Source organism: Haemaphysalis longicornis, unplaced genomic scaffold (genome assembly GCF_048455015.1).
Source record: "Haemaphysalis longicornis isolate Haplotype H1 unplaced genomic scaffold, Haemaphysalis longicornis Haplotype H1 scaffold_2, whole genome shotgun sequence".
Classification (NCBI taxonomy): Eukaryota; Metazoa; Arthropoda; class Arachnida; order Ixodida; family Ixodidae; genus Haemaphysalis; species Haemaphysalis longicornis.
Window position 1 is genome coordinate 264,676,387 of NW_027526295.1, and position 26,595 is coordinate 264,702,981.

Below are 26,595 nucleotides of genomic sequence, written 5' to 3' on the forward strand. Positions count from 1 at the left end.
GTAAACCAGTTAAATTTGCCTTCGGCTTCTGGTCGTCATCTCCAAGGCAGCAACGTTTGTTGGCCGCTCACCATCACGCTATTACACGCACGACGGAGCCCGGTGCTGGGACGCGTTCCAAGATGCAACAGCAGCCAAAACAGGTGTTTGCAGCGGCTCCCCTTGTAGCAAATATTAGCTAATAGTAACCACTCTGTCTCGACTAGTTAACTATGATTCAGTTCTGTTCTACTGCAGAATCGAAGCAGGCTGTTACATGAAGCTTTTCCACCTTTTAGCAATCACACCACCAATTTGTGGCTCGAGATATGCCTTCACAATGTTTTCTGTTCAACACACTAGTGCTTAAACTTGTGCTGCAACTACGAGCATTAATGTTGCACTATGAACTAGAAACCCAATTTACACCGCAGCACATATTTCAAAGCCCTAATGCCCTAATCAATTTAAGGGTCTCTAAAATTTGAGCGGTCAATAAGACGGCTCTCCCCAATTTCGCACTGCAAGCATGTGACCTGGTACATTCCCAAACATCTATGAGATCTGGCTTTAAAATTTGTCTAACTATTAAGCAGTTTGCAATGCAACACACTAAGAGGCTAAAACAGTGGACTCCTGTTAATTTGACACTGGGGAGACCATTAAAATTTGGTCGAATCAAGCAGAAAATTTAATTAAGTCAAGATAAGCAGCTTTGCACCCTGATAGAAGCTCTTAATTGCACCAAACAAGTGGTAAAGCTGAATTGTGCGGCTTTTTCGCTTTTCCTCCCTCTTTCTCTCAAGAGAAAAATAAAGATTTGATTTGATTTGTAGCGGTGTGCCAAAGTTACAGTGTACTTGCAAAGGAGTGATACAGTGCAGAATGGTTGCAAAACCATTTTTTTATGCAGACCGTACATGTACAAAGGACAGCATGCCACAGGGTTGAATCACATATGCTTTACTGCACATCAAAAAGGCCGCAACCACGAACAGACAAGTGCACCATAATTTAAAAATAGTGCTTTTCAGAGAAAGCAAATTGGTAAACTCTAACCTGCATCATCACCTGATTAACCGAGGTTCTTCAGCCTCCAAACGACATCCCATTGCTCCCTTACTGTCATCAAGACATCCAGCATCCCAACATAACATTTAAACAAAAGTTCTAAAAGAACAAAATTTGCTTCAAAAATAATGCATTTGGTGCCAGTAGAAAATTTGCCTCTAAGTTCACAAAAATTAAGCCTGAAATTCACTGTTTCATACATGCTCCATGAACACTCTGCACTTCTGTGACCAATTTCACTGTGCAGACAACGACGCACAAGTACAGCAGGCATCCCGGTGGGAAGACGATTGGACGCTGTGGCTGCAGCCAGTTCCGCACGTGTTGCCAGCCTGCCAAGGAGGAGTGCCACCGGTGGCCCCCTGGTGTAGGCTGTGTGCACTAGGGCGATTACGATGCCTTGGTGACCTCTTGCTGTTCAAACTTGGGGTAGACGGAGCAGACATGGTCCCAGGTGATCTTTCCACGCACCAAGTCATGCACTAGGGGTGCCAGATCTTCAAGCTGCATCACAGATCATGCCCCAATTAGTATGGAACACATGAGTGGCACAATAACTAGAGGCAACAGTAGAACAAGTAGAGCAGTAGATCTTGACATTTAGCCCGTTGCCCAATTCAAACAGTTATTTTTATTTTAGTCCTGGAACTCTGACGAAACTCGTGTACTTGGAGCATGCCTCGGCTTGTATTGGTTCCAGTGGAAAAAAAATTGCTGGTTCAAAACAAAAGTTGTGTTCTAGTGCATCTGCACAAAGGAACGGGGACATTGGCAAGACATTTACATGCACTGCACGATACAACAAGTGCAACACGAATGCCTGTGGGCAATAGTTCCAATACATACAGTTGAACCCTGCAATAACGAAACCGCCGGGGAAAGCCAAAAAATTCGCTTTTGCGGGAATTTTGCTGGCGCGAGAATGAAACATAAACGACCGGAAAATCGGCAACACCCAAAAAATTTATTTCCTAAAGTCGGTTATATTACTTCGTAAGCCTTTCCTTGCAGTCAACGTCACAGTTTAGCTCTCACTGTACAAGTGGTTCATTGCTAGTCGTCATGCATGCCCAAGAACAACGAGATCGTGCCAAATGAATCCAAAACATTCCGTGGGTTCACCTTCTCTGCACGTTTTTCGCCCTTGCCCTCAGCACCGAGTATGCCCGATCATGCAAGCGAAGCCTAGCTTCTTCTGTTTACGAACCTTGCCAGACAGAGTGGCACCCCGTTGCACCAATATTGTTTAGAAAGTGGGCACCGCTTTGTTGACGCCCAGAAAGGCCACAGCCGTCACTGTTTTGTTTTGCGCACGTGCGCCATTGACAAGTGGTGGGATCCTTGCTTTTCAAAATGGTTGAGCAAGCTGCAGGCGTTTCCAAACTCGTCAGCGCTATCCTCCTCCACTTGGGGTACTGACTTGGGTGATGATGGCTGCCTTATCTTGTAGCGATAAAAACCCACTTTTGGGCTCGCGAAGGCATTTTACCGAGAGCGAACATGCCGATAGCCGCACACAAACAAACGCACACGTGCTTATCAGCAGTAGCGGGCTAGCGTAGCCCAAGCCAAAGCCGCAACTTGAGTAACCATGTGTCGCCCTCTGGTGGTGCCGCTGTGAGGCTGCCTACGGCCGCCGGCTGTGTGCCCCGCAGTCTTTTGTAAACAAATATGGCGGCGGCCATGCAAGCGAGCTGTGGCAGAAGTTTATGCACTTTGAGTAAAAAAAAAAAAATGCTTGAGCCCTTTTTGAATGCAGTTAACCTCCAATGGGTAGGTAAAATGCCGACCAATCTTGCAGCGAATTTCGATAACGCGGGACCACTTTACAAAAACGTTTCGTTGCCGCGAGATATAAAATACATGGGCGCCTATGGACGTTCGCTGGGGATGCGAAAATACTTCGTTGCCGTGGGAATTTTGTACTCGCGGAATTTCGTTATCGTGGGGTTTGACTGTATTAAAAATACCCAGGTGGCCTAAATTAGGCTGTAGCCTTCCACTAAAATGTGCTTCATACCCCACAGGCCAGGCATAGCTGCAGCATAAAAAACCTGCAAAACTTGAGAAAAATTTCTGGGTACCATGTGGGGCAGATGTTCACAGGTGAAGGCACTTATGTTGCATATAAAATATGGTGGCACTAAATCTTGAAGGTGCACTAGAAGCTGGGCAACTTTTTGTTCAAACTGAAAGATAAATATATTCAGAGCTTGCTCCACTTTTGTTTGATGAAAAATGCCAACTTATTTGTTTACAAATAATAAGTAAATCTGGAGTTTCTTTCTCTTTCCAAGTTGTCCTGTATTTCATGGGAGGGTTGCTGAACCCCAACATACCGGGCATCGGACTTGGAGCATGGAGTCTCGCTCTCGGAGGGTGGCAGTGGCGGGCTCCCGCAGGGTGTCAAAGTCCACCGTGATCCCGTAGGGCACCGCAATCTCGTCAGTGCGGGCGTACCGTCGCCCGATCGAACCGCTGCTATCGTCGATCTTGTGTGCTACATCGTGCTGCGTCAAGGCAGACGCTGCAAGAAAGTAACAGCATACTGAAGTACCATGACAGTTACAAAGGGTGCTATGCTGTGCTATGCTACGCTATGCTATGCTTGCCATTCTTGTATGAATGCAATTCAGCTTACTGAGTCCGTGGAGAAGGTGCATGCATTTTATTTGCACTACATTCCATTGGGAGGGGGGTCCAGGCTGTTTACAGTGACTGACAATAAGAATTTATAGAGGACATGCCTGCTACTGCACATACATTGTGAGGAACGTGCAAAAAAATTCCCCACTAAATTGGAGAAGGTAGTTTTAATTTGGCACTAGTCATTGTTACAACTGAAAGGTGGCTGTCTGTGCACCATGTGACAGGGAAACTTTGTAGCTTCTCCCAAAAGTTTTCAGATCAAAACCATCTGAACTGGCACTGTCCCAGCATTGAAACCGAGGCCCTACTAGCTACCTGCCTACAAGTGTTCCAACTATTCTCTTAACAGCAAGCTTGCTGAAGCTCTGCACACAGATTGCATTCTATGGCCCTGTAATTTACACCATTTACTGCTTAATTTTCCAGTCAAACAAAACTGGACTACAAAACAAAGCTAGCCGTCATCTTGACAAGGATTGGCAGAGCCTCCTATTAGGGCAAAATCAAAATCCTTTACACAGATTGATTTAGGAGTAAAATGTTTACCTTATCATTAAAAAGTGCCATCAAATGTTATTTTACAAAAACACACACAGAAGTGAACAATCTGTCATTGTTGCTCGTGGTTACAGATTTTGTATATATAGTAGGAACTACCTAAAAAAGAAGACTCAAAATAAACCTTTGGATACATCAGAATGGCACCAGAAGGATGTGCGTAAAGCTTTGTATATTCCACACGACAGTCAGATGAGAGTTTGATGCTCGTGTACTGGCAGTGTTGAGCACTATTTAGTATACCTCTAACCACTGATGCAGGCCACTAGAAAGTGTAATCGAGAATAGAGACGCTCTCTGCGTATGGCTGCTGGGTGCCAAATCCGTGTACTCTGTAACACTCCTACAGAATTAGAAAACTTGTGTGGAACAACACACAAACACCAGTGGCGGAGAAGCACCACTTGACCCAAAAGGAACAAGTGGGAGACTCACAGATCTGCTGCACAAACTTGGTGAACTCCGGGTTGTTGCTGAGTGGCAGCACAGAACACTTGAGAGGAGCAACAGCGGCTGGCAGGGCAAAGTACTGCAGGCAAAAAGAATTCCCCTAATGCACAGAAGAACCTTTGCAGCATCACTAGCAGCAACTTTGAAGGCCTGCCACTGGCAGCGAAGTGCTAATAAGGCAAAGCATTGCTCACCGTTCTCTGCTCATCGCCTTCGCGAACCCGGAAGCTGTGCTCAAAGACGGCGTACATGATGCGGCCAACGCCGAAGGATGGCTCAATCACTCCGGGCACCAGTTCATCCACTGCAGAAGAGAGCCAAAAACACAGGAACGGCAATGATCTTCTATGGAAACATTTAAATTTTGCAACTTTTTTTGAGCTGTGAAAGTATTTGCTAATTCCTCCAAAGAAAAAGTTTTCTGATTTATCATGCTGATAATCAGACTGGTTTCTAGTGCCGATAATCAGACTAGTTTCTAGTGCCAAGTTTTTCTGACTGTGACAGTTCTATTCTTCAAATTTCATAACACTGGCTTTTGGAGATGCACCTCAGAGTTCACATTATGTTGCTGGATGCCTCAAATGCAGAAATAAAATGAAAAAAAAAAAAAAAAAAAGCATTACATCAGAACTATTTTTTACAATAAAAGCACAATGAAGTTTCAAGCTACGAAATTCGTTGCTACAGTCTCATTCGGCCATGCTTGCATTGAACTTCGTCTTGTGTGCAACCAATGCATCGTTTACGACTCTACCAACTCGCGTATGAAACAGCAATCGATAGAAGCGCTGCATTCTTTCTCATCCTTTCCACGGTGAAAAGTGCACAAAAAATCATGCAGCCTCGCGGAACAGATTGTATGCCTAGCAGAGCTAAACACAGAGCACAGACGTCACGGAAGGTTACCGCGGCCACAACATACCATGCACAGTCTTCTGGTACCGCTTAATCTGGACCATGTCCTTGGTGACCTTCACATCTGAGCCATCCACTGACACTTCGGAATCCCTGCATGGCAAAGCAGACAACACAACACAAGGATGCACAAAACGTACCAAGTGCCATACAAACAAATACCATGAGACCAACCATGACTTCATATATTAGCATACTGGTCATCACATAAGGAATTAAGAGGGACAGAAAAGAAAGCCCACATCTGCCATTAGAAGGAAAAAGGGGGCCAGGGGCTGCACTAGAGTTAAGGGGGGACACTGGTCTTAAAACGACTTCTTTTATTTTCAAGTGAACTCTGTGAAACTTGTCAGTCTTGCTGCTTTTTTCCCACTGATTTCAAATATGCCAGTATTTTTTCAGTTGGTCAATTAGTTCCCAAGATAATTAGAGATAATTAGCCATTTTGCCCCCAATTAACAAAAGTGTTGGTCACAAAACTGTAATCTTTATATTTTCCAATACTATGAACCCTGCTGAATGCAATAATGGAAGCAGTTTTTTGATGCACCGCTTGGAACTAATTTTACGCCTCATTAAACTTCGGTGGCACCAGTGGCAAGGAACCATTTTCAGTGCCCATTTCAAACACCGAAGTTTAATGAGCTGTAAAATTAGTTCCAAGCGATGCATCAAAAAACTGTTTCCAAGATTGCATTCAGCAGGGTTCATAGTAATGGAAAATATAAAGATTACAGTTTTGTGACCAACACTGTTTTGTTAATTGTGGGGACAAAAATGGCTAATTATCTCTAATTATCTTGGGAACTAATTGAACAACTGAAAAAATACTGGCATATTTGAAATCAGTGGGAAAAAAGCAGCAAGACTGACAAGTTTCACAGAGTTCACTTGAAAATTAAAAGAAGTTGTTTTAAGTGTCCCACACTGGTCTTGAGGACATTTTTGTTATTTTTGAACCAATGTGCCCGAGATTAGCACATGAAGTGTATTTTAACATCCTAAGCACAAATATGCAGTCAGTATTTGTCTATATAGTGTAAGCTCAGAGCTGTGCAACATGCTGTGTCATTCCGCTTCAGGTATTTTTTTAATTATCCACTTATGATATACTTTCATACTTTTTGCCCCTCTGTGCTCTAGAAGGACCAGCGAGTGCAACTATACCACAGCAGTAATTTTATCCTTGTTTCTGCAATTACTGTAGACTTATTAAATTTCAGGTCATCAACTACCAATGTTTTCGCAAAACGAACTGCATAAAAATTGTACTCGCATAACGAAATTCTATATCCTTGCGGTTTTATTGCACTGTTCAGTTCTTGCGCTTTCGAATGAAGCAAGAATGATACAAATATGACCAGTACATCCCAAGATATTGTACCCGACAGTTGACATTACAGGAAAAAAGTTGGTCCTGAGAATACGAAGCCCAAAAGCAAGGGCTGTTATGTGGAACGTCAATAGCAATGTTAGAATAGCAAATCTGGCATATTTTCTGAGAAAGTTTCTCACAAGGCTCGCAGCTGCTACAAAATTCAAAAATCTGTGAAAGCATACCTAATGAGTTCTCGAAGCTAGTGCTGGTGCCTAGGGTTTCGAGCGTAAGCAAGAACAGTAGAATTTGGCCCTGGGAAGAAAAACGTATGTGCAGCATTCTGAACTGGCGAAGAACACCCACCCGCGCTCATTGAGGTCCTTCTCAAGCTTGTCAACTTGCTCGGCAGTGAGCGCTGCCAGGGCGTCCGAGACAGGCTTGGCGTCCTTCTTGAACTGCTTTCCGAGGGCTGCCTTGTTGGGAATGGCTTCCACAACGTCCACAGTCTTGTGCAGGCACATCGGGTCACAAGTCAAGGCACAATCATCACGAAGGAGGGGACACTAACAGTCAATCCTATTTTGCAGGGACATTATTTTGTAGGCAGCCATTTGTCTCTGCAAAGAATTCTTCTAGGTCATGTTTTAAACTGTCCATAAATGATGCAGAAAAAAAAACCTGCGATATTAAGGGGAGACGCGGGTCTTGGAATCCCGAAATTTGGCCAAAAAATCGATTTTTAGAAATCGCCATTTTCGGAAAGTAGAGCTATTTTTCTACCGGTTAGCAAAATATCCAGACCCAGGAGTACGTATTTGAGCCATAATATCAATTTATAGCTCTTTCGCCCGCTAAAATCGGCCAAGATTCGACGCGAAAATAGCATTTTTTCGACGACTCGCCCCTCGGGTTCTACATGCCCCACGGCGTCCATCTTGGTCTCATTCGAAAGCGCGTCTTTTCGTTTTCAATTCTCCGCCAGAACCACTCCGTTTCGTCCAATGGTTGCGAGTAAAACCGGGGTAGAAAAGAGACGGAACGCGCCGCCCAATTGGCTACTGACTGCACGTGACCGCAGGGTGCAACCTCATTGGCTGGGCGCCGTGGGTCGTCTGCTCGGCACTCTCATCACAGTGCAACGGCTCATGTATTCATCTATGCGAGGACCGGCAAAAGCCCCGCATGGCGTAAAAATAAAGTAAATATGTCTATCGATAACTGAAAGGAAGAACTAGCAGTATTAAAAGCGCCTGGAGTACGATTTTCTGCGTGTCTGACGACGACTTTTCGCGAGAACGGCGCCGAGACGGAGGTAGGCTTAGCGCCCCTGCGGGCTGCCGAGACGATAGCGTAGCGATATGATTACGCCTGCGGGGGCACTAAGTTGCGTCTATCTTTCGATCAGCAGCAAATAGAAAGAAAAGAAATGATAAAGTGGAGGATGCCGCACGCCGACGTCGCAAGGGAAGTGTGTTCATTCTGTTATCAACGATGCCGCGGCGGGTCGGCCCGCACTCCGGCGCGCGCTTCCTTGTCGGCAGGTTACCATATAGATGAGTGATTTGGGAATTATAAATGCTCGCACTGAGCACAATGTGCGTTAGTGACGTGATATACGAGTAGATTAGACCGAAAACGTGGTTATCCCACCTAGCCAAGCACATGCACGTTACAGAACAGTGGCGGGCATTCCGTTAGCAGCCCCTTCGCTGCAACTCATTTCACGCGATGCAAATCCGATTTGATTGCTACAAATGAAGCAGTAACATAACAAAATAAACGTTTACAACTGTGGTGCACGATCGGCACCTCAGCCCTAGTCGCCAAAGAGTGACGGCGCGCTGCCAACAGCATAAAAATTGAAGCAACGTTCTGGCTTTGCTTTTGTTCAGTTTTTCTGCCAGGTGCCATCTGTAGACAGAGGATTTCATAATTTTCCCACCAACGGATTTCAGCAAACTTGGTATGCTCTTGTTGAGCGAAAAGCGAGCTACATTCTAGAACCTTTCTTTTTTTCATATGCTCAATAGATAAAACTGTCACTTGTAGTAAAACTTGAACTGCGATTTTCTCAGCTTCCCTTTTTTTGCATATGTGCCTAGCCTTACAGGGGTTTTGAGGTAGTTTTTTTCAAAGGATTTCTACAAGTGTTATACCGTTGAATTCGGGATAAAATGAACTGCATGCTGAAGCTATTTTAATTGGCTCATTTTGCCTCAAATAAATGTTATGAGTTATAATTAGAGGTCATTAAGTTTTCAGAAAACTGTACTTGGCATAATTTTATTAATTCTATCCAATCAACTATCTTTACAGGAATATAAATAGCTTCAGCATGCATGGCAGGTCTTAAGCTACCCATCCATACCATTTATTTTAAGAAAAATTTAATAAAAAGTTCCTTAAAGGCCCGTAAGAAATTACTTAATTAGGCTCTAGTGTTTTCTTTATAACTCAAAAAATAATTATACCACTTGAAAACTAATTACATATTTGAAATGAGGAAGACAAAACACATATGCACAGTGATTTTCATTATCACAGACCAATTAATAAAAAAGTTCATTTCAAGACCCACGTCTCCCCTTAAGTGGCGCTTTCAGCAACTTTGTACGAGTGATGCAAAACTACTGACGGTACAATAGGTATGTACTATCCACAGTCTACCCACATATCAACTACAGATGGCTAAAAGGCCACGTGGAGCTAGCTCACTCAACCGGAGCAGCTCTGGACATCACTCCCTGCCCCTAGTACCAGCCAGCCACATGGGGAAGGAAAGGATATCGGCTGTGGCAGCGGCTTCTCAGCCACCAGTCGCACGCCAGTAGCCTTCGTGTGCTGGGTCAGGTCAAAGCAGGATCGGTCCGCACAGCCCACGCACTCCACCCAGCCCTGGGAGGAAGAAGGGCCCCGCAGTTACAGCACATTGCAAACTCCACAGGACAACATGTGGCCGTCCAAAGAAAAACGTTACCTATGCATGTGAAAGTGAAAAAAATGTAGGAAGCTCAAACTAACGTGCAAGACTTGACGGTATCGAAGCTGTATGCAACCTTCGTGACCATCACAATGGTTTAAGTCCATGATTGCAGCCGATTTGCTGCTTCTTCGCTGCCGCAACGACCTTCACTCCATCATTGTTGCCATAAGTGTGAGCTACCTTCATTTTTTTTGGAAGCGATAATCATTGGACACCACCTTGGAGGGGCTAACAGTATGACGTGTCTTTCTCATTCCAAGCAAGTGTTGCCATGATCACATCAAATGCTGGAGTTCTTTCTTTTTTCTTTTTGCCAATTTTGGCCATTCTTTTCAAGTGGGTATGTTTGCCCTGACAAACGTGCACCCGAGACGCTGGGCTGTCGCCGCAAGACACGCATACACGAGTGTTCAGCATTTTCTTGTTCTTTTTTTTTAACTGCCCGGCGGACACCGGGAGGCACACGCTAATGTGCGCTTGGCATGTCCTTGGTATTGTTAACTGCGGACAGGAACCTCGATTTGCTAAAAAGCTTAACTGTAAAAAGCCAACTTAGTACACCCATACACATTCCATCTGCTCCTGCTAGCAGCAACACCGTAAATGGCGCAAGTGGTCTGCAGGTCTTGTAAAGAAGCAGTTTTTCCTTAGACATTGTCAACAACTAGAATAGCCACTGAGCCCTGTTTTACTTCAGCATGCACAAAAATCCCAGCCATGTGCACCTTGATACCACTACTGACACAAGGCTTCCTGACATTCACATTACAAGGAGAAATGAAAAGCAAAAACCTACTGTAAAGTTCCGAGAGAATTCCCTCCACCGAAGCATCACCCACCCCCCTTTAGGGGTGAAATATTCAATTTAATAAAAGATCCCAAAGATCACCCAACCCCGAAAATCGCACTAGCTTCGACGCCTTTGAAAGCCCGGGAAGCTCCCTCCGCGGAAACATCCCACGGCTGCAAACACTGCCAGTGTCTCGATTTTTAACAAAAGAGGCACAACCTGTCTGGCCTTGTGAGCTCCCTACTGAGCTCAATAATATCCCCAGTGCACTTTCCTTTCCTTTCTTCCACCAAATCCCTTCTCTCTCTCTCCACAGTTTTGGTTGGCGGTGCAGCCACTTTTTGTAGTTTTTCGCACTTGACCCGAGGCTTGCTCATACCAGATTTATCACTTGATATCTCTGCAGTTTGAGTGGGCTTCTTTCGGAACTCTGTGGTAAGTGTTATGGCAACAGTTCATTACCACAGACCATGGAAAAAAGAAACTATCCCTTGTCCAGTTAAGGTAAAGATAAAGAAAACCGTAAGTGATATTAATGGGGCCCACAGACTACAAAGTGTATGCTACTTGATGGCTGCTGGGGTGCCCAAAAAAGTTCCCCGAATTCCAGTAGGCTACTACGAGCGATTAGCAACAGTTTTAAAACATTGGTACAGACAAAAACACTTTTCTTCTTCTGTGGACGAACCATACTTGCGCTGTTGCCAAATGCCGTGTCAAGCAAGAACTGCCATAACATTTGACACCTTTGCAAGAATTGAGTGGAACAAACCTGGTCTTGACAAATGCTTTCTAATTGTGAAGGGAAATAGCTATAAAATGCTTTGCATACAGCTTCAAATCGGCCATAAAATTTGACACCTGTGCAAGAATTGAGTGGAACAAACCTGGTCTTGACAAACGCTTCCTAATTGTGAAGGCAAATAGCTATAAAATGCTTTGCATACAGCTTCAAATCAGCCATACTCCCATAACAATTTCCAATATGCATGAATGTCACAGCTTCCACGTATGCACGTCGCTGCTGATGTTACCACACGTGGACACAGCATCATGCCATAGCAGTCGCACGTCTTTTCATTCTTCTCTCGAGTGCGTGGCACACAGGACTATTTACTGCCCAGCAAAGGAGACTCTTGTCTTGTGAAAGCCCAGCTGCATGCTGCAATACATCTCATGTCAAGCCAGAAGGCCTGCTACAGTATGCAGCTATAGATGGTATTCACTGAAAAGTTTATAGCTGTCAAGTTCTTTTTTTGCTTGGCAACACTGGAAACGGCCACGGACATGGCCGAAGTGACACGGACATGGCACGGCTTTTGCACACACTGCGCCCGCACCTTGCTGGAAAGTAAGAAAACACCGGCTAAGAAAACACCGGCACACATTGTCTGCTTCGTTTCAACCCGATTCTGAACGGTGGTGTGAACAGAGATGTTACTAATCGCACTCACACTAGAGCCGAGGCATTACTTTGTTTTCGGTGGGGCAGAGTTTGCAATGTTTAACGTGTGCTTAGCATGGACAAGTACTGCCATCCCGCGGAGCCCGACGTAACCAGTGACAGCGCACTCACACGGCTGCCTGTATGCGTGCCTTGCCAGTGAATACAAGCTATACTTTGATTGCACCAAAACAACATGTTCTGAGTAACATACAGCTAGTGCCCTGCTGCAGGAGCTATGCTAGATCTTATTAGTAGCTGCAGCAGGTAGAGACAACAGCACTAAGGTTCCTATCCAGCCTTTACAGACTGGTGCACACTGTCCATAGTATTTATGTATTGGGGTAGAACATTTCTCGTGAAGCAAAATTCTGCACTTCCCGAAAAGAGCCTACAGTAACAACAAATGGGCCGGCCCAGTTGTCTTCCCAGTTTCCTGACCCACAGCATTTGAGAAATGGTGCCCCGTGGGTGCCCACAGGGTGCGGGCAGCGAGCCACAGAAAAGAGGTCTCACGTAGGAGGTCTTGCACTCGGCGTCCCAGCAGTCGCAAGCGTAGTGGGCCATCTCGTTGCCCATGTGCTGCCGGAAGCGCAGGCGGGCAGGGTCCACGCCCACACGCACCATGAACAGCTGGATGCGGGCCAGGAAGTAGCCCAGCGTCTCGTTGGCCACCAGGCCCTGGGTGGTCCCGCAAGGAGTACGAGGTGAAGAGGATATCGACGAGGCAGTGAGGGCCACAGACTACAGATTTTAGACAACTTGGACGGTCTTTAATGTGCAACTGAAATCTCCCACAGGCACGCTTCTTTTTTTTTCTTTCTTTCGCTCCACCAGGAAAACAACCTCCTGAGCCACAAATCAAAACCGTGACCTCATACTCAGCAGTGACAATAAGCAGGTTTTCCTCAACAAAAGTGTAGCACCCACCACTATATATCAATGCAGCCTTCAGCGCACGCGATGGGTCAGCAAATGCTATCGCAAGCTGTGTTGCAATTGTTGCCTCGATACTCGCCATTTTACCGGCAACCAGGTTAGTAGCACTGGCCAGTGCAATTATGAAAGATGCCGCCAGCAAAAGCATCCCCGCGAAGGTCTACAGTTGTTGCCGAGGCATTGCAAGGAAGCCCCATAACAAAGAGAGGGGTCCTTCGTTCACCAAGCAGCAGTTGTTGCTGTTGCTGAAAACTTTATTTTGAGCCTGGTGATATGGGAGTTACATCAGCACTAAAACTAAGCATGAAGGACCGCACTACTGCCCTTATGGCATAAGAAAAATCACCACACAACCTTTGCATCTGCCAAAACAGCTACTACTAGTGCCAGCCAAGTTCAGCTTCTTAACTACTTGAAATCAAGAAAGAAGCAATACTGAGAGTGTGTAAAAAGTCTTCACATGTGCAACCTTTTACCATGAAGTGAACTTTGCCTTTCCATTCATGGGAACCTCCTAGGATATAAAACCCCCAGATCGAAGTGTGTTGGCTCATTTGGAGGAAGTGCATAAACAGAAAAAGCTTTCTTTCTATAAAAAATTTTATATGCCCTGGTTACTTCATCATCATTATGAACGTGCTACTGCCACAAATTACACAACTCAGTTTGTTTTCGGCTGCTTACCTTTGCGACAGCCTCGCCAATGGTGATTTTCTGAGCAGGTTGGCCGTCCATCTGGTTGCAGGCCGAGTAGAGAACCAGCTCCAGGTTCTTGACGGAGGCAAACTTGGGGTGCGCTTTGTCCGAAGGGTCCACAAAGTGCTCGATCTCAGCCATGGTGAACTCTCTGGGGATCCAAGGATGCACCACAATTTGCATGCTCTGAGTGGCTGGTCTCATACACCACCAGCCAAATTCAAAAAGCACTACCCAGGGGCTTATAACTGAGGGCTATTGGGCCCACTCTCATCATTCATTCACACTTTTCTGACAAGGAAGACAAGACGTGATTGCCCATCTTCAGGGTTCATTCTGTCACACTAAATGCCTGTAAAATGCCACATACCCCAAAGCCCTAGGCTTGATTCATTCCAGTTTAGAAATATACTGCCTGTAGTGTTGACAGTGCTCTGATTGACTAAAAAAGCTCTTTCAGCAATGAATGTGTCAGCAACACCCTGGGGGCTGTTGGAAGATGAGAGAGTGATAGTACATAGCATGTTATCAAATCTTTTTGTTTGCTCGAACATGGCGGCACTCGCATGCGTGTTTTACGCAGACTTAGATATATTGTACGGGTTCAGCAGCCAGCAAAAGCAAATGATTTGTAAAAAAAAAACATTTCCCAGAAAACTCAGCTTTTTTTTATAACTTGGGGTTTCATTCTAATTTTGGGGTGCTGCTCGCAGAGCACCATTCAAAGGAGCCCTAAATAGGCTTCTGAAGGTCGCCATTTCAATCGCGCAATCACTAGAGTACTCCTTCACGACAATGTATACCAAATACTACACCTCTGCATAAAGCAGGGGCCGCACAAACACGCAACAAAGATCCTTTCTTTCTTTCCTTGCTCACCTACCGCTTCCTTGCCGCCACACTGCCACGCTCTGACGTGTGACAGACTGCTTGTAACGAACCCTGTGACGCACGAAGCTCTGAACAGTACGACTGCACTATTGTGGGCCCCGTTAAATGCTGTAGCCAATTAGCGTTCCCGGCTCTGGGGGAAACACGGTTGCACGCAGCGCTCCTGCACCGGTGGCACGGCGTATTCATCCTGCACCGGTGGCACAAACGAATGCAGATTGTCGCCATCCATTACACGCGCTTAGCTGAGTTTGTAGATATAGCGCGTCGTTTACAAGGTATGAATAAAGCTGAAAAACACGGAGTGTCTCTGCGGGCACAAATGCCCGCTAAACGCGTGACCGCGACAAGCATCTGCCTGCACGGTCGACAAGCAGCCCACTGTGCGGTGTATGCACGATACGGCATACACCGCAGCAGCTAAAACTTGTCAACGCCTGGCAGAGCGAGACTATTGCTGAAAATCAGTTTGCAAATACGTAAAAGGGGTGATTGTGCAGTGAAAGATTGTGCGGGGGATCATCGTCGTCACGGCCTCGCAAAGCAGTGTCTGGATAACTGCGGCGATGCTAAGCCTTTTCCCAGACCTCGGTGGGACCAGTTCACCGCGACAATGGCGCATGCCGAAACCCTAGCGAGCCGCTATAGTCGTCGGTGGCAATCTTCAATTATTGTCGTTAGCAAGCATGTTGTGTTTGGAAGCCCCCTATCTGGCCTTCAAATGCTCGTTTCCGCTATAATAAAACTGACGTTCCGACGCGGGCACGGTTGGCGTGAGGAGCCATTCGATGCGGGCTGGCTACCAACCGACCCCGCTGAGCGGTAGCGGATGTAGTAGGCAGAGCTTGGCCGTCGTCTGTTAAAAAAAAGCGCAACGTACCACCGAGCGGAGCCAATGGCTGCGCGCATCTCGAACCAACCCTGTTTCTCAAGGTGGTCTTGCACCTGGTCGGTGATGTCACTGCTTCCACAATGCTTTGGAGGCGCGGTGAAAGAGGAAATGCGCCAGGCCTTGTTGCGGGCCCTTTTTAATGAACGATAACTCGAATAATACTGAACGCTTTTAAACTATTTTTGCGGCAGGACGTTCTTTGAATAGTACTCCAACGATTGCGCACATAAAATCGCAACCTTTGGAACCCTCTTCGGGGCCCCTTTAAGAACTACTCAGCTGTAAAATGAGCTAGCCCTCCCCTCCCCAAACTTTTCCACACTAGTATCCTATTTATTTTTTACGGGTTAATGTGCCGAAGCTACACGTGGGCTATCAAGTGCGCCGTAGTGGAATGTCCCCGGTTAATATCAATCACCTAGGCTTCTTTAACGTGCACCAAAATCTCAACAAACAGGCATTTTCGTTTCTCGCCTCCTTGCTTTGTACGATCCTTTTCCAGTGAAGCTTTGTGTAACAGCCTGCTGCTGTTTTCTTTTGTTAATTGCCAAAAGCCGAGCCCTACTTCAGCTTGGGGAGTGGTTGCAAAGTTCTGCAAGGCTTACCGAACCCGGATAAGGCCCGACCGCGGTGAGATCTCGTTGCGGAAAGCATTGCCTATCTGAGCAGCGGCAAAGGGTAGCCGACCTTGGTTGAACTCCAGCAGACGCTTGAAGTTCACAAAGATGCCTTGTGCTGTTTCAGGTCGAAGGTACCTAAGAGAAAAAAAGAAAATGAAAAGGCCAAATGACCACTGGGTTCGTTCTGGTTATACTAGGAGAGTTTTTTTGTGACTACAAGAACAGCATTTTCCTAATCCCGCCTAACCAGAACCGCAAACCACAGGACTACGATTGCACCCTTCACATGGTCAAACCAGACAGCCCATAAGAGAAGTAGAACGCAGAGCAGCAAATTACTCCACCACTTCCAATGAGGGAAGCATCTCACAAAAATAGCAAAGGTTCCTATAAAAATGCTCAGAACCAAAAGCAAAATGATTGGTCATTTATTTGTCCTGTCATGTAATATGATATACAAGTGACAAAGTACCTTTTTGAATGCAAGAAAAACAAACGAACGCTACAAAAACGCTTGCATAAAAGATTGAAAATGCCAGTGAGAAAATTCACGGTCAACTGCCATATTTACTCGCGTAATGGACCCACTCGAGTAATAACCCCCCTCCCCCCCACACTTTTCTTCTTGCTAATTTAGTTTCTTGTTACCTTGCATAAGAAATGCAGCAAGAATGCAAAAGGTACTGTACAATACATTTTTATCTCAGGATGGTTGCTGATGCTATCGACAATCGCAGTAACTTGATATCACGCCACAGTACGGGCAGAAATGCCAAAAACTTCATTAGAGAGTTTTAGCATAGCGGCTAGCGGAGGCTCACGATACAGTGGCGGGTTGCCGGGACCCAACCGCACATGCGCGCGCAGAGAGGGCAAAGAGGTTGCCCCTCAGGGGAGAGAAGGCACAGGTATGGCGAAGGCCGGCCGGCGGAACTAATCCCCCCACCAGAACGAATTTTCACCTTCCCAGTCGGGCCCCGCTACCCGCCGCCACAGTCCTTCAATGCTTTACTGGTCACGAAACTGCTCCGTAACTCAATGGGAGAGCTTCATATGCTGCGTCTGGCCGCCGCGCAGTGGCGCCACCCTCTCACTGAGGTCACTCCTCGGGCGGCGTTGCGCTGGCTCAAACGGCGGAGCAGCGGCGAGTTGGGTTTGTTTTGTGCGGGAAAAAAAAATGTAACGTGCATATCGTGCTCTCGTGATGCGACTTAAGTAGTGCAATGACAATGCCGAACATGTGTTGCGTCCCGGGATGTCGTTCCTTGTACAACGACACCACAGAAAATGTTTCCTTGTTCTGTTGACCCAGCGACGGGCAGCTGCGTGAGAATTGGAGGCGCGCCATTCCAAGGCAAGCAGCAAGAGATTTCAGCTTCGATAATAAGTGTGCGACAGTATGTGGAAATGCACTGTGTGTGAGAATGGAAAAAGCAATGTACCATTTTGAGAGCATCGTGGACCTAGAATTGTACAAGGCTAACTTAAAGCCGGATTTTTGTCATATAAGTCAGGTTGTAGCGGTGCTTCATTAACTGTTTGCAAACTTGTATTACCTTGCGGTCAGGCTCGCGCGTAAAAATGCTTTGGGACGTCCTTGGGCTTTTACTTTTCATATTACCGCGAATTATCCCTTAGGGTTCGTTTTGTTTGTTCTGTAACCGCGCGTGGGCGATTCCGGTTTCTTATCTCGCGTTTCAACCGGAGCGCCCGTTTGCTCTGTTTGTCGTACGTCCCGTCGGGCAATATTGTTTGATATGGAAAGGGTGCCACCTTGTCGCTAACTTGATTTTTGGTTTCTTCGACAATGTTCTCGATCCTATTTCCATGGATCTGAAATTAATAACGTTCCGAGAGTAATGCGTGCATAGCAAACGCCACGCAACTTACTTTATCGACGTTCATCTCTGCACGTCACACTGCGGACTGCTTCTTCGACGTTTGTGTTTCATTCTAGTCTTTTGAAAAGCAGGAGCTCGCTAGCTCGCTGCATTCAGAAAAGCTTTGCGTCGTTCTGGGCTACGTGGCAATATTCTGTTTACTCCGCGTGCTGTACATCGCAGCGCGAAAAAATAAATTTTTGTACGCTGGACCGCGCTCTTTTGTCTCCCTTAGTGACATTGAATTTTTTTGTTGCGTGTGATAAAAACAGTTTTATTGTTCTTTTTTTGCTTCTGTTTTTGCAAGGATTGCAAAGCGTGGAAGTGGAAAGACGCATGGTGCAACATATATCTCTTCGTGTTTTGATCCTTCGCGTTTCTGCAGCGTTTTTAGATGTTCTCAAGTATGTACCCACTCATCGAAACGACAATACTATTGGGCTATCTCTTTTATCGTTCTGTGCATACCAGAGCAATCGACGGATTCATTAAGCGTAGTCTGAATGACGCGTACTTGGTTTCTTTCAGTTTTTTTTATTGTATTATCGATAGGCCCGCAGCAGTTAGTGACTACACAGCTACCGTATATGTGGTAATTACAACTTTGCTTTAAGAAAAGAAGCACAATAAATTTAAAAATCCGTAAACACGACAGCGCAGTGCTTGTGCCAGAGCACACAGAACTTGACAGAAGCCATTGCCGTTCGTGGCCGAAGTCTACGGTAATTTACTTCGAAGAATAAAACCCCATTGAAGGCAGGAGATATACACAATGACTGGACTATTCATCGCTAACTACTACGAAAAAAAACACACTTAATCAGCGCGCAGACACCAAAAGCAGCAAGCGTTTGCACGCCAAGAGCTGGCCAATACGCCGCACACGCGGCGGCTGGATGACCTTTGTGTGGCGGTGGTGCCTGTAGTGACGCGCGCGGTCCCTATATGAAACGAGCGCCGAAGTTTCGTGACCAGTAAAGCATTGAAGGACTCTGCCGCCACCGTAGTGTTAGCGGATGGTACCCGGTATGCTAAAACTCTCTATTCTAACAAGAAAAAACCCTCAACAGTAGCCGGAGATGTAAGTGTGAATACCATAGCTCACAATTTACGAAATGCGCGCTTGTGGAGCGCCCCCTGGTAAACACAAAACAAACCTTCTTCCGTATAGCGCCATGTAAGCACAGCGGCATGTGGACAAAGCCCCAAACAAACCCCCAACCCTTCCCTGCTCTGTGCTATTTCGCGAATTCGCCATTACGCTCCATGGTTTTGTTGTTCAGCTGTGTTCCAACCTTTTCTTGTGCTCCTGGTGCGCGATGCACGATGGGCCAGCACATGAGCTACACAGCCAGTTTTAAACTGAAGGTGGTGGAGCATGCGCTGAACCATATTAAAACCGCGTGGCTGGGCGGAACTTCAGTGTTAATCCGGTGCGTGTACGTTACTGGCGAAAACAAGAGGTTTGGGCGATAAACAAGGATCGCCGTGTGTCTCGTGGGCCAAAAGAAGGGAAGCTTCCTAGGGGGGAAAAAAAAGTTTTGGAGTGCCCTGACAGCACGGAAGATGATGTGCTGTGGACTGACGACGAACGTGAAGCTGCTAGCGACTTCAGTGAGGAGGACAGCTCCATGGTGAGCAGATGAGCAATTACCTATATGTCGTACTGGAAAGGTAAGGTTTTGACAGCGCTTAACTTAGCATCTTTAGTGTATGAAATTTAAACTTTTAAAAATCTGTTGGAACTTTTTCTTGCATAATAAACCCTCCCCCCAAATTTGTGCCGTATTGAAGGCAACCCAAGGTCACCCAGCTAAAGGTAGCATGGTAATGTGCACGGTAAACGAGTAAATCCAAGACTTTTGCACCTTCAATCGATCTACAAAGTAGCAAACGTTTGGCTAAAATAGAAGGTGGGTCTGAACGAAGCCAGTGAAAAAAGTGAACTGCAGTAAGAAAACTTCACAGTGCCACGTCGATTTTAGGCAGCAAGTAGAGTAAACAAAAAAAAAACAATTTTGAAGATGGCGTTTTATATAATGATATGGCTATTGCTTGCTTAAAATTTTTTTGTTCTCAGTATACACATGAGAGACAACAGGTTCCGCAGCACAGTGGATACCAAGGGGCGAGATAGGGAAAGGCCACATGAGCACATTCAAAGACAAATTGGGGCTGATGCTTGCTGCACAGGACAGCCAGAAACTAGCGATGTACCAGATGGTGAAGGCCACCTTTTCATAAGGCCATTTACATTCAGTGTCTGCAGACGACTGCTCGGTAGCACAGGCATCCAAGAAGCAGCGAGTGCAGCAAGAGAGAAAAAGGGAAACCACTTGCCCCTTCACCAGCCCAGAGGGCCCAATGAACGTGGAGAACATGAGGTTGAACTCGATGGCGTCGCTCAGGTCGTTTCCAGTGATGGGCGACTTGATGGCAAAGCGGCGCAAGACACTGTTCATCTCGTCCTTGGTCATGCCGTCCAGCTGTGCGAGAGAACACTCATCAACTGAACGCCCATCAAGGACAAGTGTTTTACCTCAGTGAACAAGCTTATGTTTGCCTAGAACAGCGTACACTGAGCACAAACTGGTACGTAAAGGCACTTCACGAAGTCCACAAGATCTCCCACAAAACGTCTACCCCCTTTCTTTTATGTCAAACCATGCCACAAGCGAGCTTTCCCTCATGGCATGTACAGCCTTTGTCAAAATTTTCTAGGCCATGGCGAAAGTACTTAGGCCGCAAAAATTTCAAAGTACAAGCTCACCTCTAGAGCGAGGCTGAAATGTTTTATACCGGAAAGCAGGAGAAAACTCCTTTCTTTCTTACTGTCATAAAATATTTTTGTCACAGTTAAACATTAAGGTCATGCTTTGATTTATTTGTGGACCAGAAACCTTTTCCCTGGCCTAGGAAATCTCGACAAGGACAGTACACGCTGTCAGCTTTTTCCACACAGCACACATTTTAAAGTTGGCTCCTTCGCGCAACACAGGAACTGTGCAAGAAAGAGAAGCATGCTTCTCCACATTTAAATGAAACATGTGGAGGAATCTGTTGCGCAAATATTGGCTAGTGTATTTTATTTTTGTCGGTTTAACCACCTTTACGTAACTTTTATATTGTCAAGAATAGGTACGCAAGAGCACGAAGGTGTAAGAAGTGTCCCACCACCCTCCCCACAAACAAACTTACCTGTGTTCATAGTTACGGTTGCTGAAAAAGAATTTATTTGCTCGTGTGAAACCTCCACTCGCACACTAAACTCGAAATACTACTTGAATTTAGTAACAATATACTTGTGTGACTCTTTATTCAACTTTTATTTGTTACATGCTGCTGACCATTGAACTTCTATGCAGAGTGGGCATTCATGTAGCAAAGAAATGAGGGGAGACAAAAACAAACGTACATTTAAACAGAACAATCTACTGTTAAGGAATTCCATTTAATTATTCAACCAAGTTCTCACATTAAGAAATTTGAATGTGCTCTTGATGTTTACTTTGCCGAGCAATGAATATGCTATTGTGTTTTGTTCCAAGTTTCTGAAAGTATCAATGTCTGTATTTGCTTTCCATATCGTATGCTTCTCTCTCTGTAATGACCCTCATGTGAGGGTTGACAGTACAAATAAATAAATAAAAATAAATAAATGCAGTACCGTATCAATGGCTAGTTGGTTATTAGAAAGGCGGGTGAGGAAATTTTTTTCCTTTCCAGTGGAACACCTGTTTTCTTTTTCTATGCCTTAGTACCCAACGAAGCTTTAGTTCTGAACCATGATGACACTCAGCAAAGCATGCATTTGTAAAAAAAAAAAAAAAAAAAAAAAAAAAAGAAAGGCTGTATTCAATGGGGAGATACTTAAATAATAAAGCTAACTAAATTGCAAGATAAAGTTACGCTATGTAAGAAGAGGTTGCTGCATTCATCTTCAGTGATGTGTACGCAGCCCTACCACCTTGCCAATGCCCCCTTGCATAATAGACCTGGCAGGTAGCAGCAGCGCAACGTACCTTGACCACAATGTCCTCGTACTCTGCCTTCTGTTCGGCCGTGGTCTTCTTGTCTGCACACAGCTTCTCCAGATGAGCTGCACAGGGGCACGAGAAAACTCAGGCACACAGCGCAGGGCCCGAGAACAAACTGGCACATGTGTCGCATTCAAGCACGCTTACCATAAAGTTCCGAGCGAACGCCCACCCCTGAAACATCACCCACGCCCCTTTAGGGGTGAAATATTCAATTTACTAAAAGACCCCAAAGATGGCCTTTGGGGTCTGTGAGTTTATGCAAAATAAACGCGAATTCTATATTCATGTGTTGATTGGGTAACTTATTCGTCCTTTCCGCACTTAACTGAAAGTTTGCCGATCTGGTATCTTTTCTTGATATCTCCGCAGCTTTGGATGGCAGTGCAGCCACTTTTTTCTAGTTTTTCGCACCTGACCCGAAAGATCGCCCATTCCATATTTTTCACTTCATATTTCTGTACTTCGGGTGGGCTTTCTTTCGTTACTTTACGGTACTCACACAGACACAAGTGGTAAGCATGCCAAGACCACTTATAGGTGTGCTGTTGAAAAACATGCTTCATTTTTAAAGGAACTCTGCACCCCGCACTAATTCGCGCACAGCCAAGAACTCACGCAGATTTGGACCGATTGAGGCCAAGCCTGAAACAGCAAAGCTCAAAAACTTATGTCAACATTTTTGCAGGACTTACAAGCTAGCAACTCTGGCTGGTGAGGTGGAAGGTTTGACGACTGCTCATTTGGTCGGGAGGATACATCGAAGAAGCTAAAGGCACCAGCCAATGAATTTTAAAAGAAAATGCACATTGTGAGATTTGTTCATAGAGTGCTTACGCTTCTGCTATTAGTCACTTTCACTTCCCTCTTAGCACCATTAGCGGTGGGTTGGCAGGCAGTGCGGTAAGCGAAGAAGAAAACCGGCATCAGTGCTCTTCTCCCGGAACAGTTTAGCAGACGGCTGCCATGGCCCATGCTTAGTGCGCATGCAGCGACTCTCGCCGAGTTTACCATGCCACTCCGTCATACGGCGCCGACCAACCAAACGGTCAGTGCTTCCTTGATACTATAGATAAAGATTGGGAGGGTGTAAGTGTGTGTTTATGGCCTTTGTGAGCTTGTATTAGTATTACTGCATTAACAGCGTATGTCAACACACAACTTGACACATAGATGAGTACCAGTGACTGCAGGATGGCAAATACCTCACCATCATCATCATCAGCCATTGACTTCCAGGAGCTTCTGCCTGTGCTGCTCGTGTCCAGCGAATTTCCCTATTTCTTCCCTCCGTCAGGTTAATGTCCTTCCTCTTCTTCCAGGCCCTTCTCTTGGTATCCACTCTTTCCCCCTAATTTCCCACCGGTTGTCGGTTTGTCTGACAACATGGCCAGCCCAAGTTCATTTCTTTTTCTTTACTTGCACTAAGATATCATCTACTTGAGTTCGCTCCCTGATCCAGGAAGCTCACACTGTGAATAAACAACCAACGTTTGGAAACAGTGTTTGCGTGCACAATTTTTCCGGTCTAAGCATTTGCCGAAATGAGCTTCCTGACATATACCTGCACTAGAAAAATCCCACATGCAAACACTACGTTTTTAAACATTTGTTGTTTACTCACACCATGAGAGGTGAGACAGATGGCATTATTATAAAACTACAGAAAAACACAGTCTTATACCAACTGAGCCTACTCGCACTTCCAGTCAGTGAAATAAATGAAAACGCTTTTTGTTTAATCTTCTGGCAGCTTCAAAGGCGCACAAGACAAACGGCTCACCCTTGATGAGATGGTCAAGCCTGAAGCACTCGCCATTCTTGAGATCCTTTACCATCAAGTCTGCAAAGCGCTCCACATGGCCTGATGCCCTGCACAACAACAGAAGCACAACTTAGCTGCAGCGTCCTGTGAAGGCTAGCTTCCTGCCAAATACTCGTCAATCAGGGGTAGCCGTCGGTTTGTAGGGAACACTTAGTGGCAGGACAAAGAAAACCAATACTTCAAAAGGCCCAGTAAAGGGTGATTTCATGCATGCAATTTGTATTGTAAAAGTGAGACATACGCACTAGGTTTAGAACTAGTAAAAACCTACGCTTATGTCCTTAGCTTACCACCTACTTGAACATCAGCTTTGACCAGTTACAGGGTCCCTCGAGAGAGCGTAGCAAATTTGTTCGCGAGTGCTTTGCACAGAGAAGAGTATCTAATTGCACAGCTCAATACACTGAAGAGATCACTGAGAAAGAAGTGACCTATTTTATGCAGCTTCCCTTCAAAAAAAAAAAAAAACACGAAAGCGAGAGAGAGAGGGAGAGAAAAGGATTTACTGGCATAAAAAAATCGACTGCAGATTGGCAGTCTCCAACTTAATTGAAGACATTTATTACCAAACGCTTATGTATCACACAATAGTCCCTTCATTATCTGTTAATTATAAATACTGGCATTTTTCTCCATGGTTGGTTCTTAGCACTGAATTTTCTCTCCCAAGTTGTGCATACCGAACTTCATTAAAACCCTAACTTGAAACTCACATGCTGCGAATATTGCTTTTGCTTACACCATTTACGTGTTCTTTCCCTTTCGAAAAATCACTTTAAAAGCTTCTTCACTTGTTATTTTGCAGCAACAACAATTTCATCTCGCACAATTTCAAAAGGAAGCAACACACTGTTTGTCCTTCAATTCTTCAAAGAAAAAATATTTGTTTAAACAGTGAGAGCTGCCAACCTTGCCCTACAAAAAGGACAGGGAATGCTGCACTGTAAGAGGGCACCTACTTGAGCACAGGCTCAGGTGTGAGCACGGTGCAGTCCACTTCGAGCATTTGTTCCTCAAGCACAAAATGGCTCCGCCAGAGGTTGAGCAACTGAGTCTTCATGGCACAGCCCATGGGGCCAAAGTCAAACTGGCCAGCAACACCTGTGTGACAACAATGCGGGAATTTTAGGGCACAAGAGAAGCAATGCGCAGGATTCTACACTCAGTCGCACTGAACTGCAAGGTGGTACACCACACGATAGGATGCAGCCACAGGGACACACGAGCCATGAATCGCTGTAACTTAGTTTCCTATTATATATTGCTTTTGTGCTACTTCCAAACGGCTCAAGTGACTTGTTCAGCCTCTTAGTCAAAACCTTGCAACAATCATTGAAAACTAAAACCAAGCTAAGTAACAACTATTGCGTTTCAGATAATGAAAACCCGCAATTGATTATATTTTACTGAGGTTGTTTATTCAATTCATTAGTAGTTGCCATACCTCCATAGATTGAGAAGGACTGGTCATAAAAGAACCGTCTCTTCAGCAAGTCCTCCATCCGCAGTCTGTCAAACCCCACTTCAGGAGGGGCCAGCTGAAGTTCCTGTAAGAGAACGGTATTCACAAACCGTTAAAATTTAACTGCGAGCATTGCATCATGCTCCTTCAGAGATGTGAACGGAAACGGACTTACGCGCGTGTACGCGCCCCTACCCCCTGATATTGTCAGTCGAGTATCCCCAAAGAATAAACGAAGCAATACAACGCTGAGGGCATAAGGGCGCAGCATAGCACCATAACGCAGACGATACAGAATTTTTCGCTAAAAAACAAAGTTTGAAGGGGCCGCGCACACATTCAAGACATATAGGCGATCAGACACAAAGATGATGAAACTGGGTCAAACAGGAGCTGTCAAACATACAATATGGTCACGCAAGTCTTCTAAAATAGCCACCAATTGCGCTCGCAAGGAGGCTAAAAAAACGCAAATGTTATGCTGAACGCCAGTAACAGTAACACACAGCTTACCTTGTCCTCCAAGACTTTCTTTCGCGCCTTAAGCTCATTAACAGCTTTCTTGACATCCAGTTCCGGCGCTCCACTTTCTTTCAGCTTCCTGACCAAGTCGCCCTGTGATGAAAGATTTGAAAACCTCTCGAACATCTTCGCCAAACAGATGTAGATACACATGAAAAGATAGACCGATTTCGTCGCTATATTACCTGTTCTTTAACGGCATTCCTGAGAGGCTCGAGAATCTGAGCAAGCTCCGGCGTGGCCATCTCTTTCCTGGCAATGACCAACTTCTTCAGGCGAGATTTCTTCGTACCCCAGTTGGGAGCAAGCTTGCAGCACACGTGGCACCTGGAAAACCGGCGAGCGAGCGGCAAACGTAACCTCGAGGCGGTGGTACCTACGGTTCCTAAAATACAGCCAAAAGTCCCGAGGATCATTCACTCCGGACTTGTTTCGCCCAGCACATGTGCACTCACTCCACTGCTCACTCCACCGGCGCCTGAAGACAATCAACAAAACAACAATAATAAAAAAGAAAAGCAGTCAGTCAACTAGACCGCTAGACGTCAAGAGTCGAGAGTGACGAACCGTGAAGCAAGTCGTCATTCGTTTCGTTATTTCTCTACCAATTGAGAGCTGTTTTTTGGTATTTGTAACGTGGAAAATACTATTTATAGCAGAATTTACTCATA

At 45.5% G+C, this 26,595-nt stretch overlaps 1 protein-coding gene across 1 annotated transcript; it reads right to left on the minus strand.

The window, feature by feature from the left end:
• Positions 1-864: 864 nt before the first annotated feature.
• Glyrs (glycine--tRNA ligase) lies at positions 865-26,472 on the minus strand. Its single transcript, XM_077700528.1, has 17 exons — positions 26,110-26,472; positions 25,916-26,017; positions 25,385-25,487; positions 24,900-25,041; positions 23,899-23,987; positions 22,101-22,177; positions 20,419-20,564; positions 16,184-16,333; positions 13,784-13,946; positions 12,677-12,841; positions 9,730-9,838; positions 7,307-7,451; positions 5,633-5,718; positions 4,902-5,011; positions 4,693-4,786; positions 3,390-3,577; positions 865-1,554 (listed from the first exon to the last, which is right to left on the minus strand). The coding sequence occupies exons 1-17, from the start codon at positions 26,338-26,340 to the stop codon at positions 1,441-1,443; spliced, it is 2,214 nt and encodes a 737-aa protein (XP_077556654.1). The 5' UTR covers positions 26,341-26,472; the 3' UTR covers positions 865-1,440.
• Between the last annotated feature and the right edge of the window lie 123 nt (positions 26,473-26,595).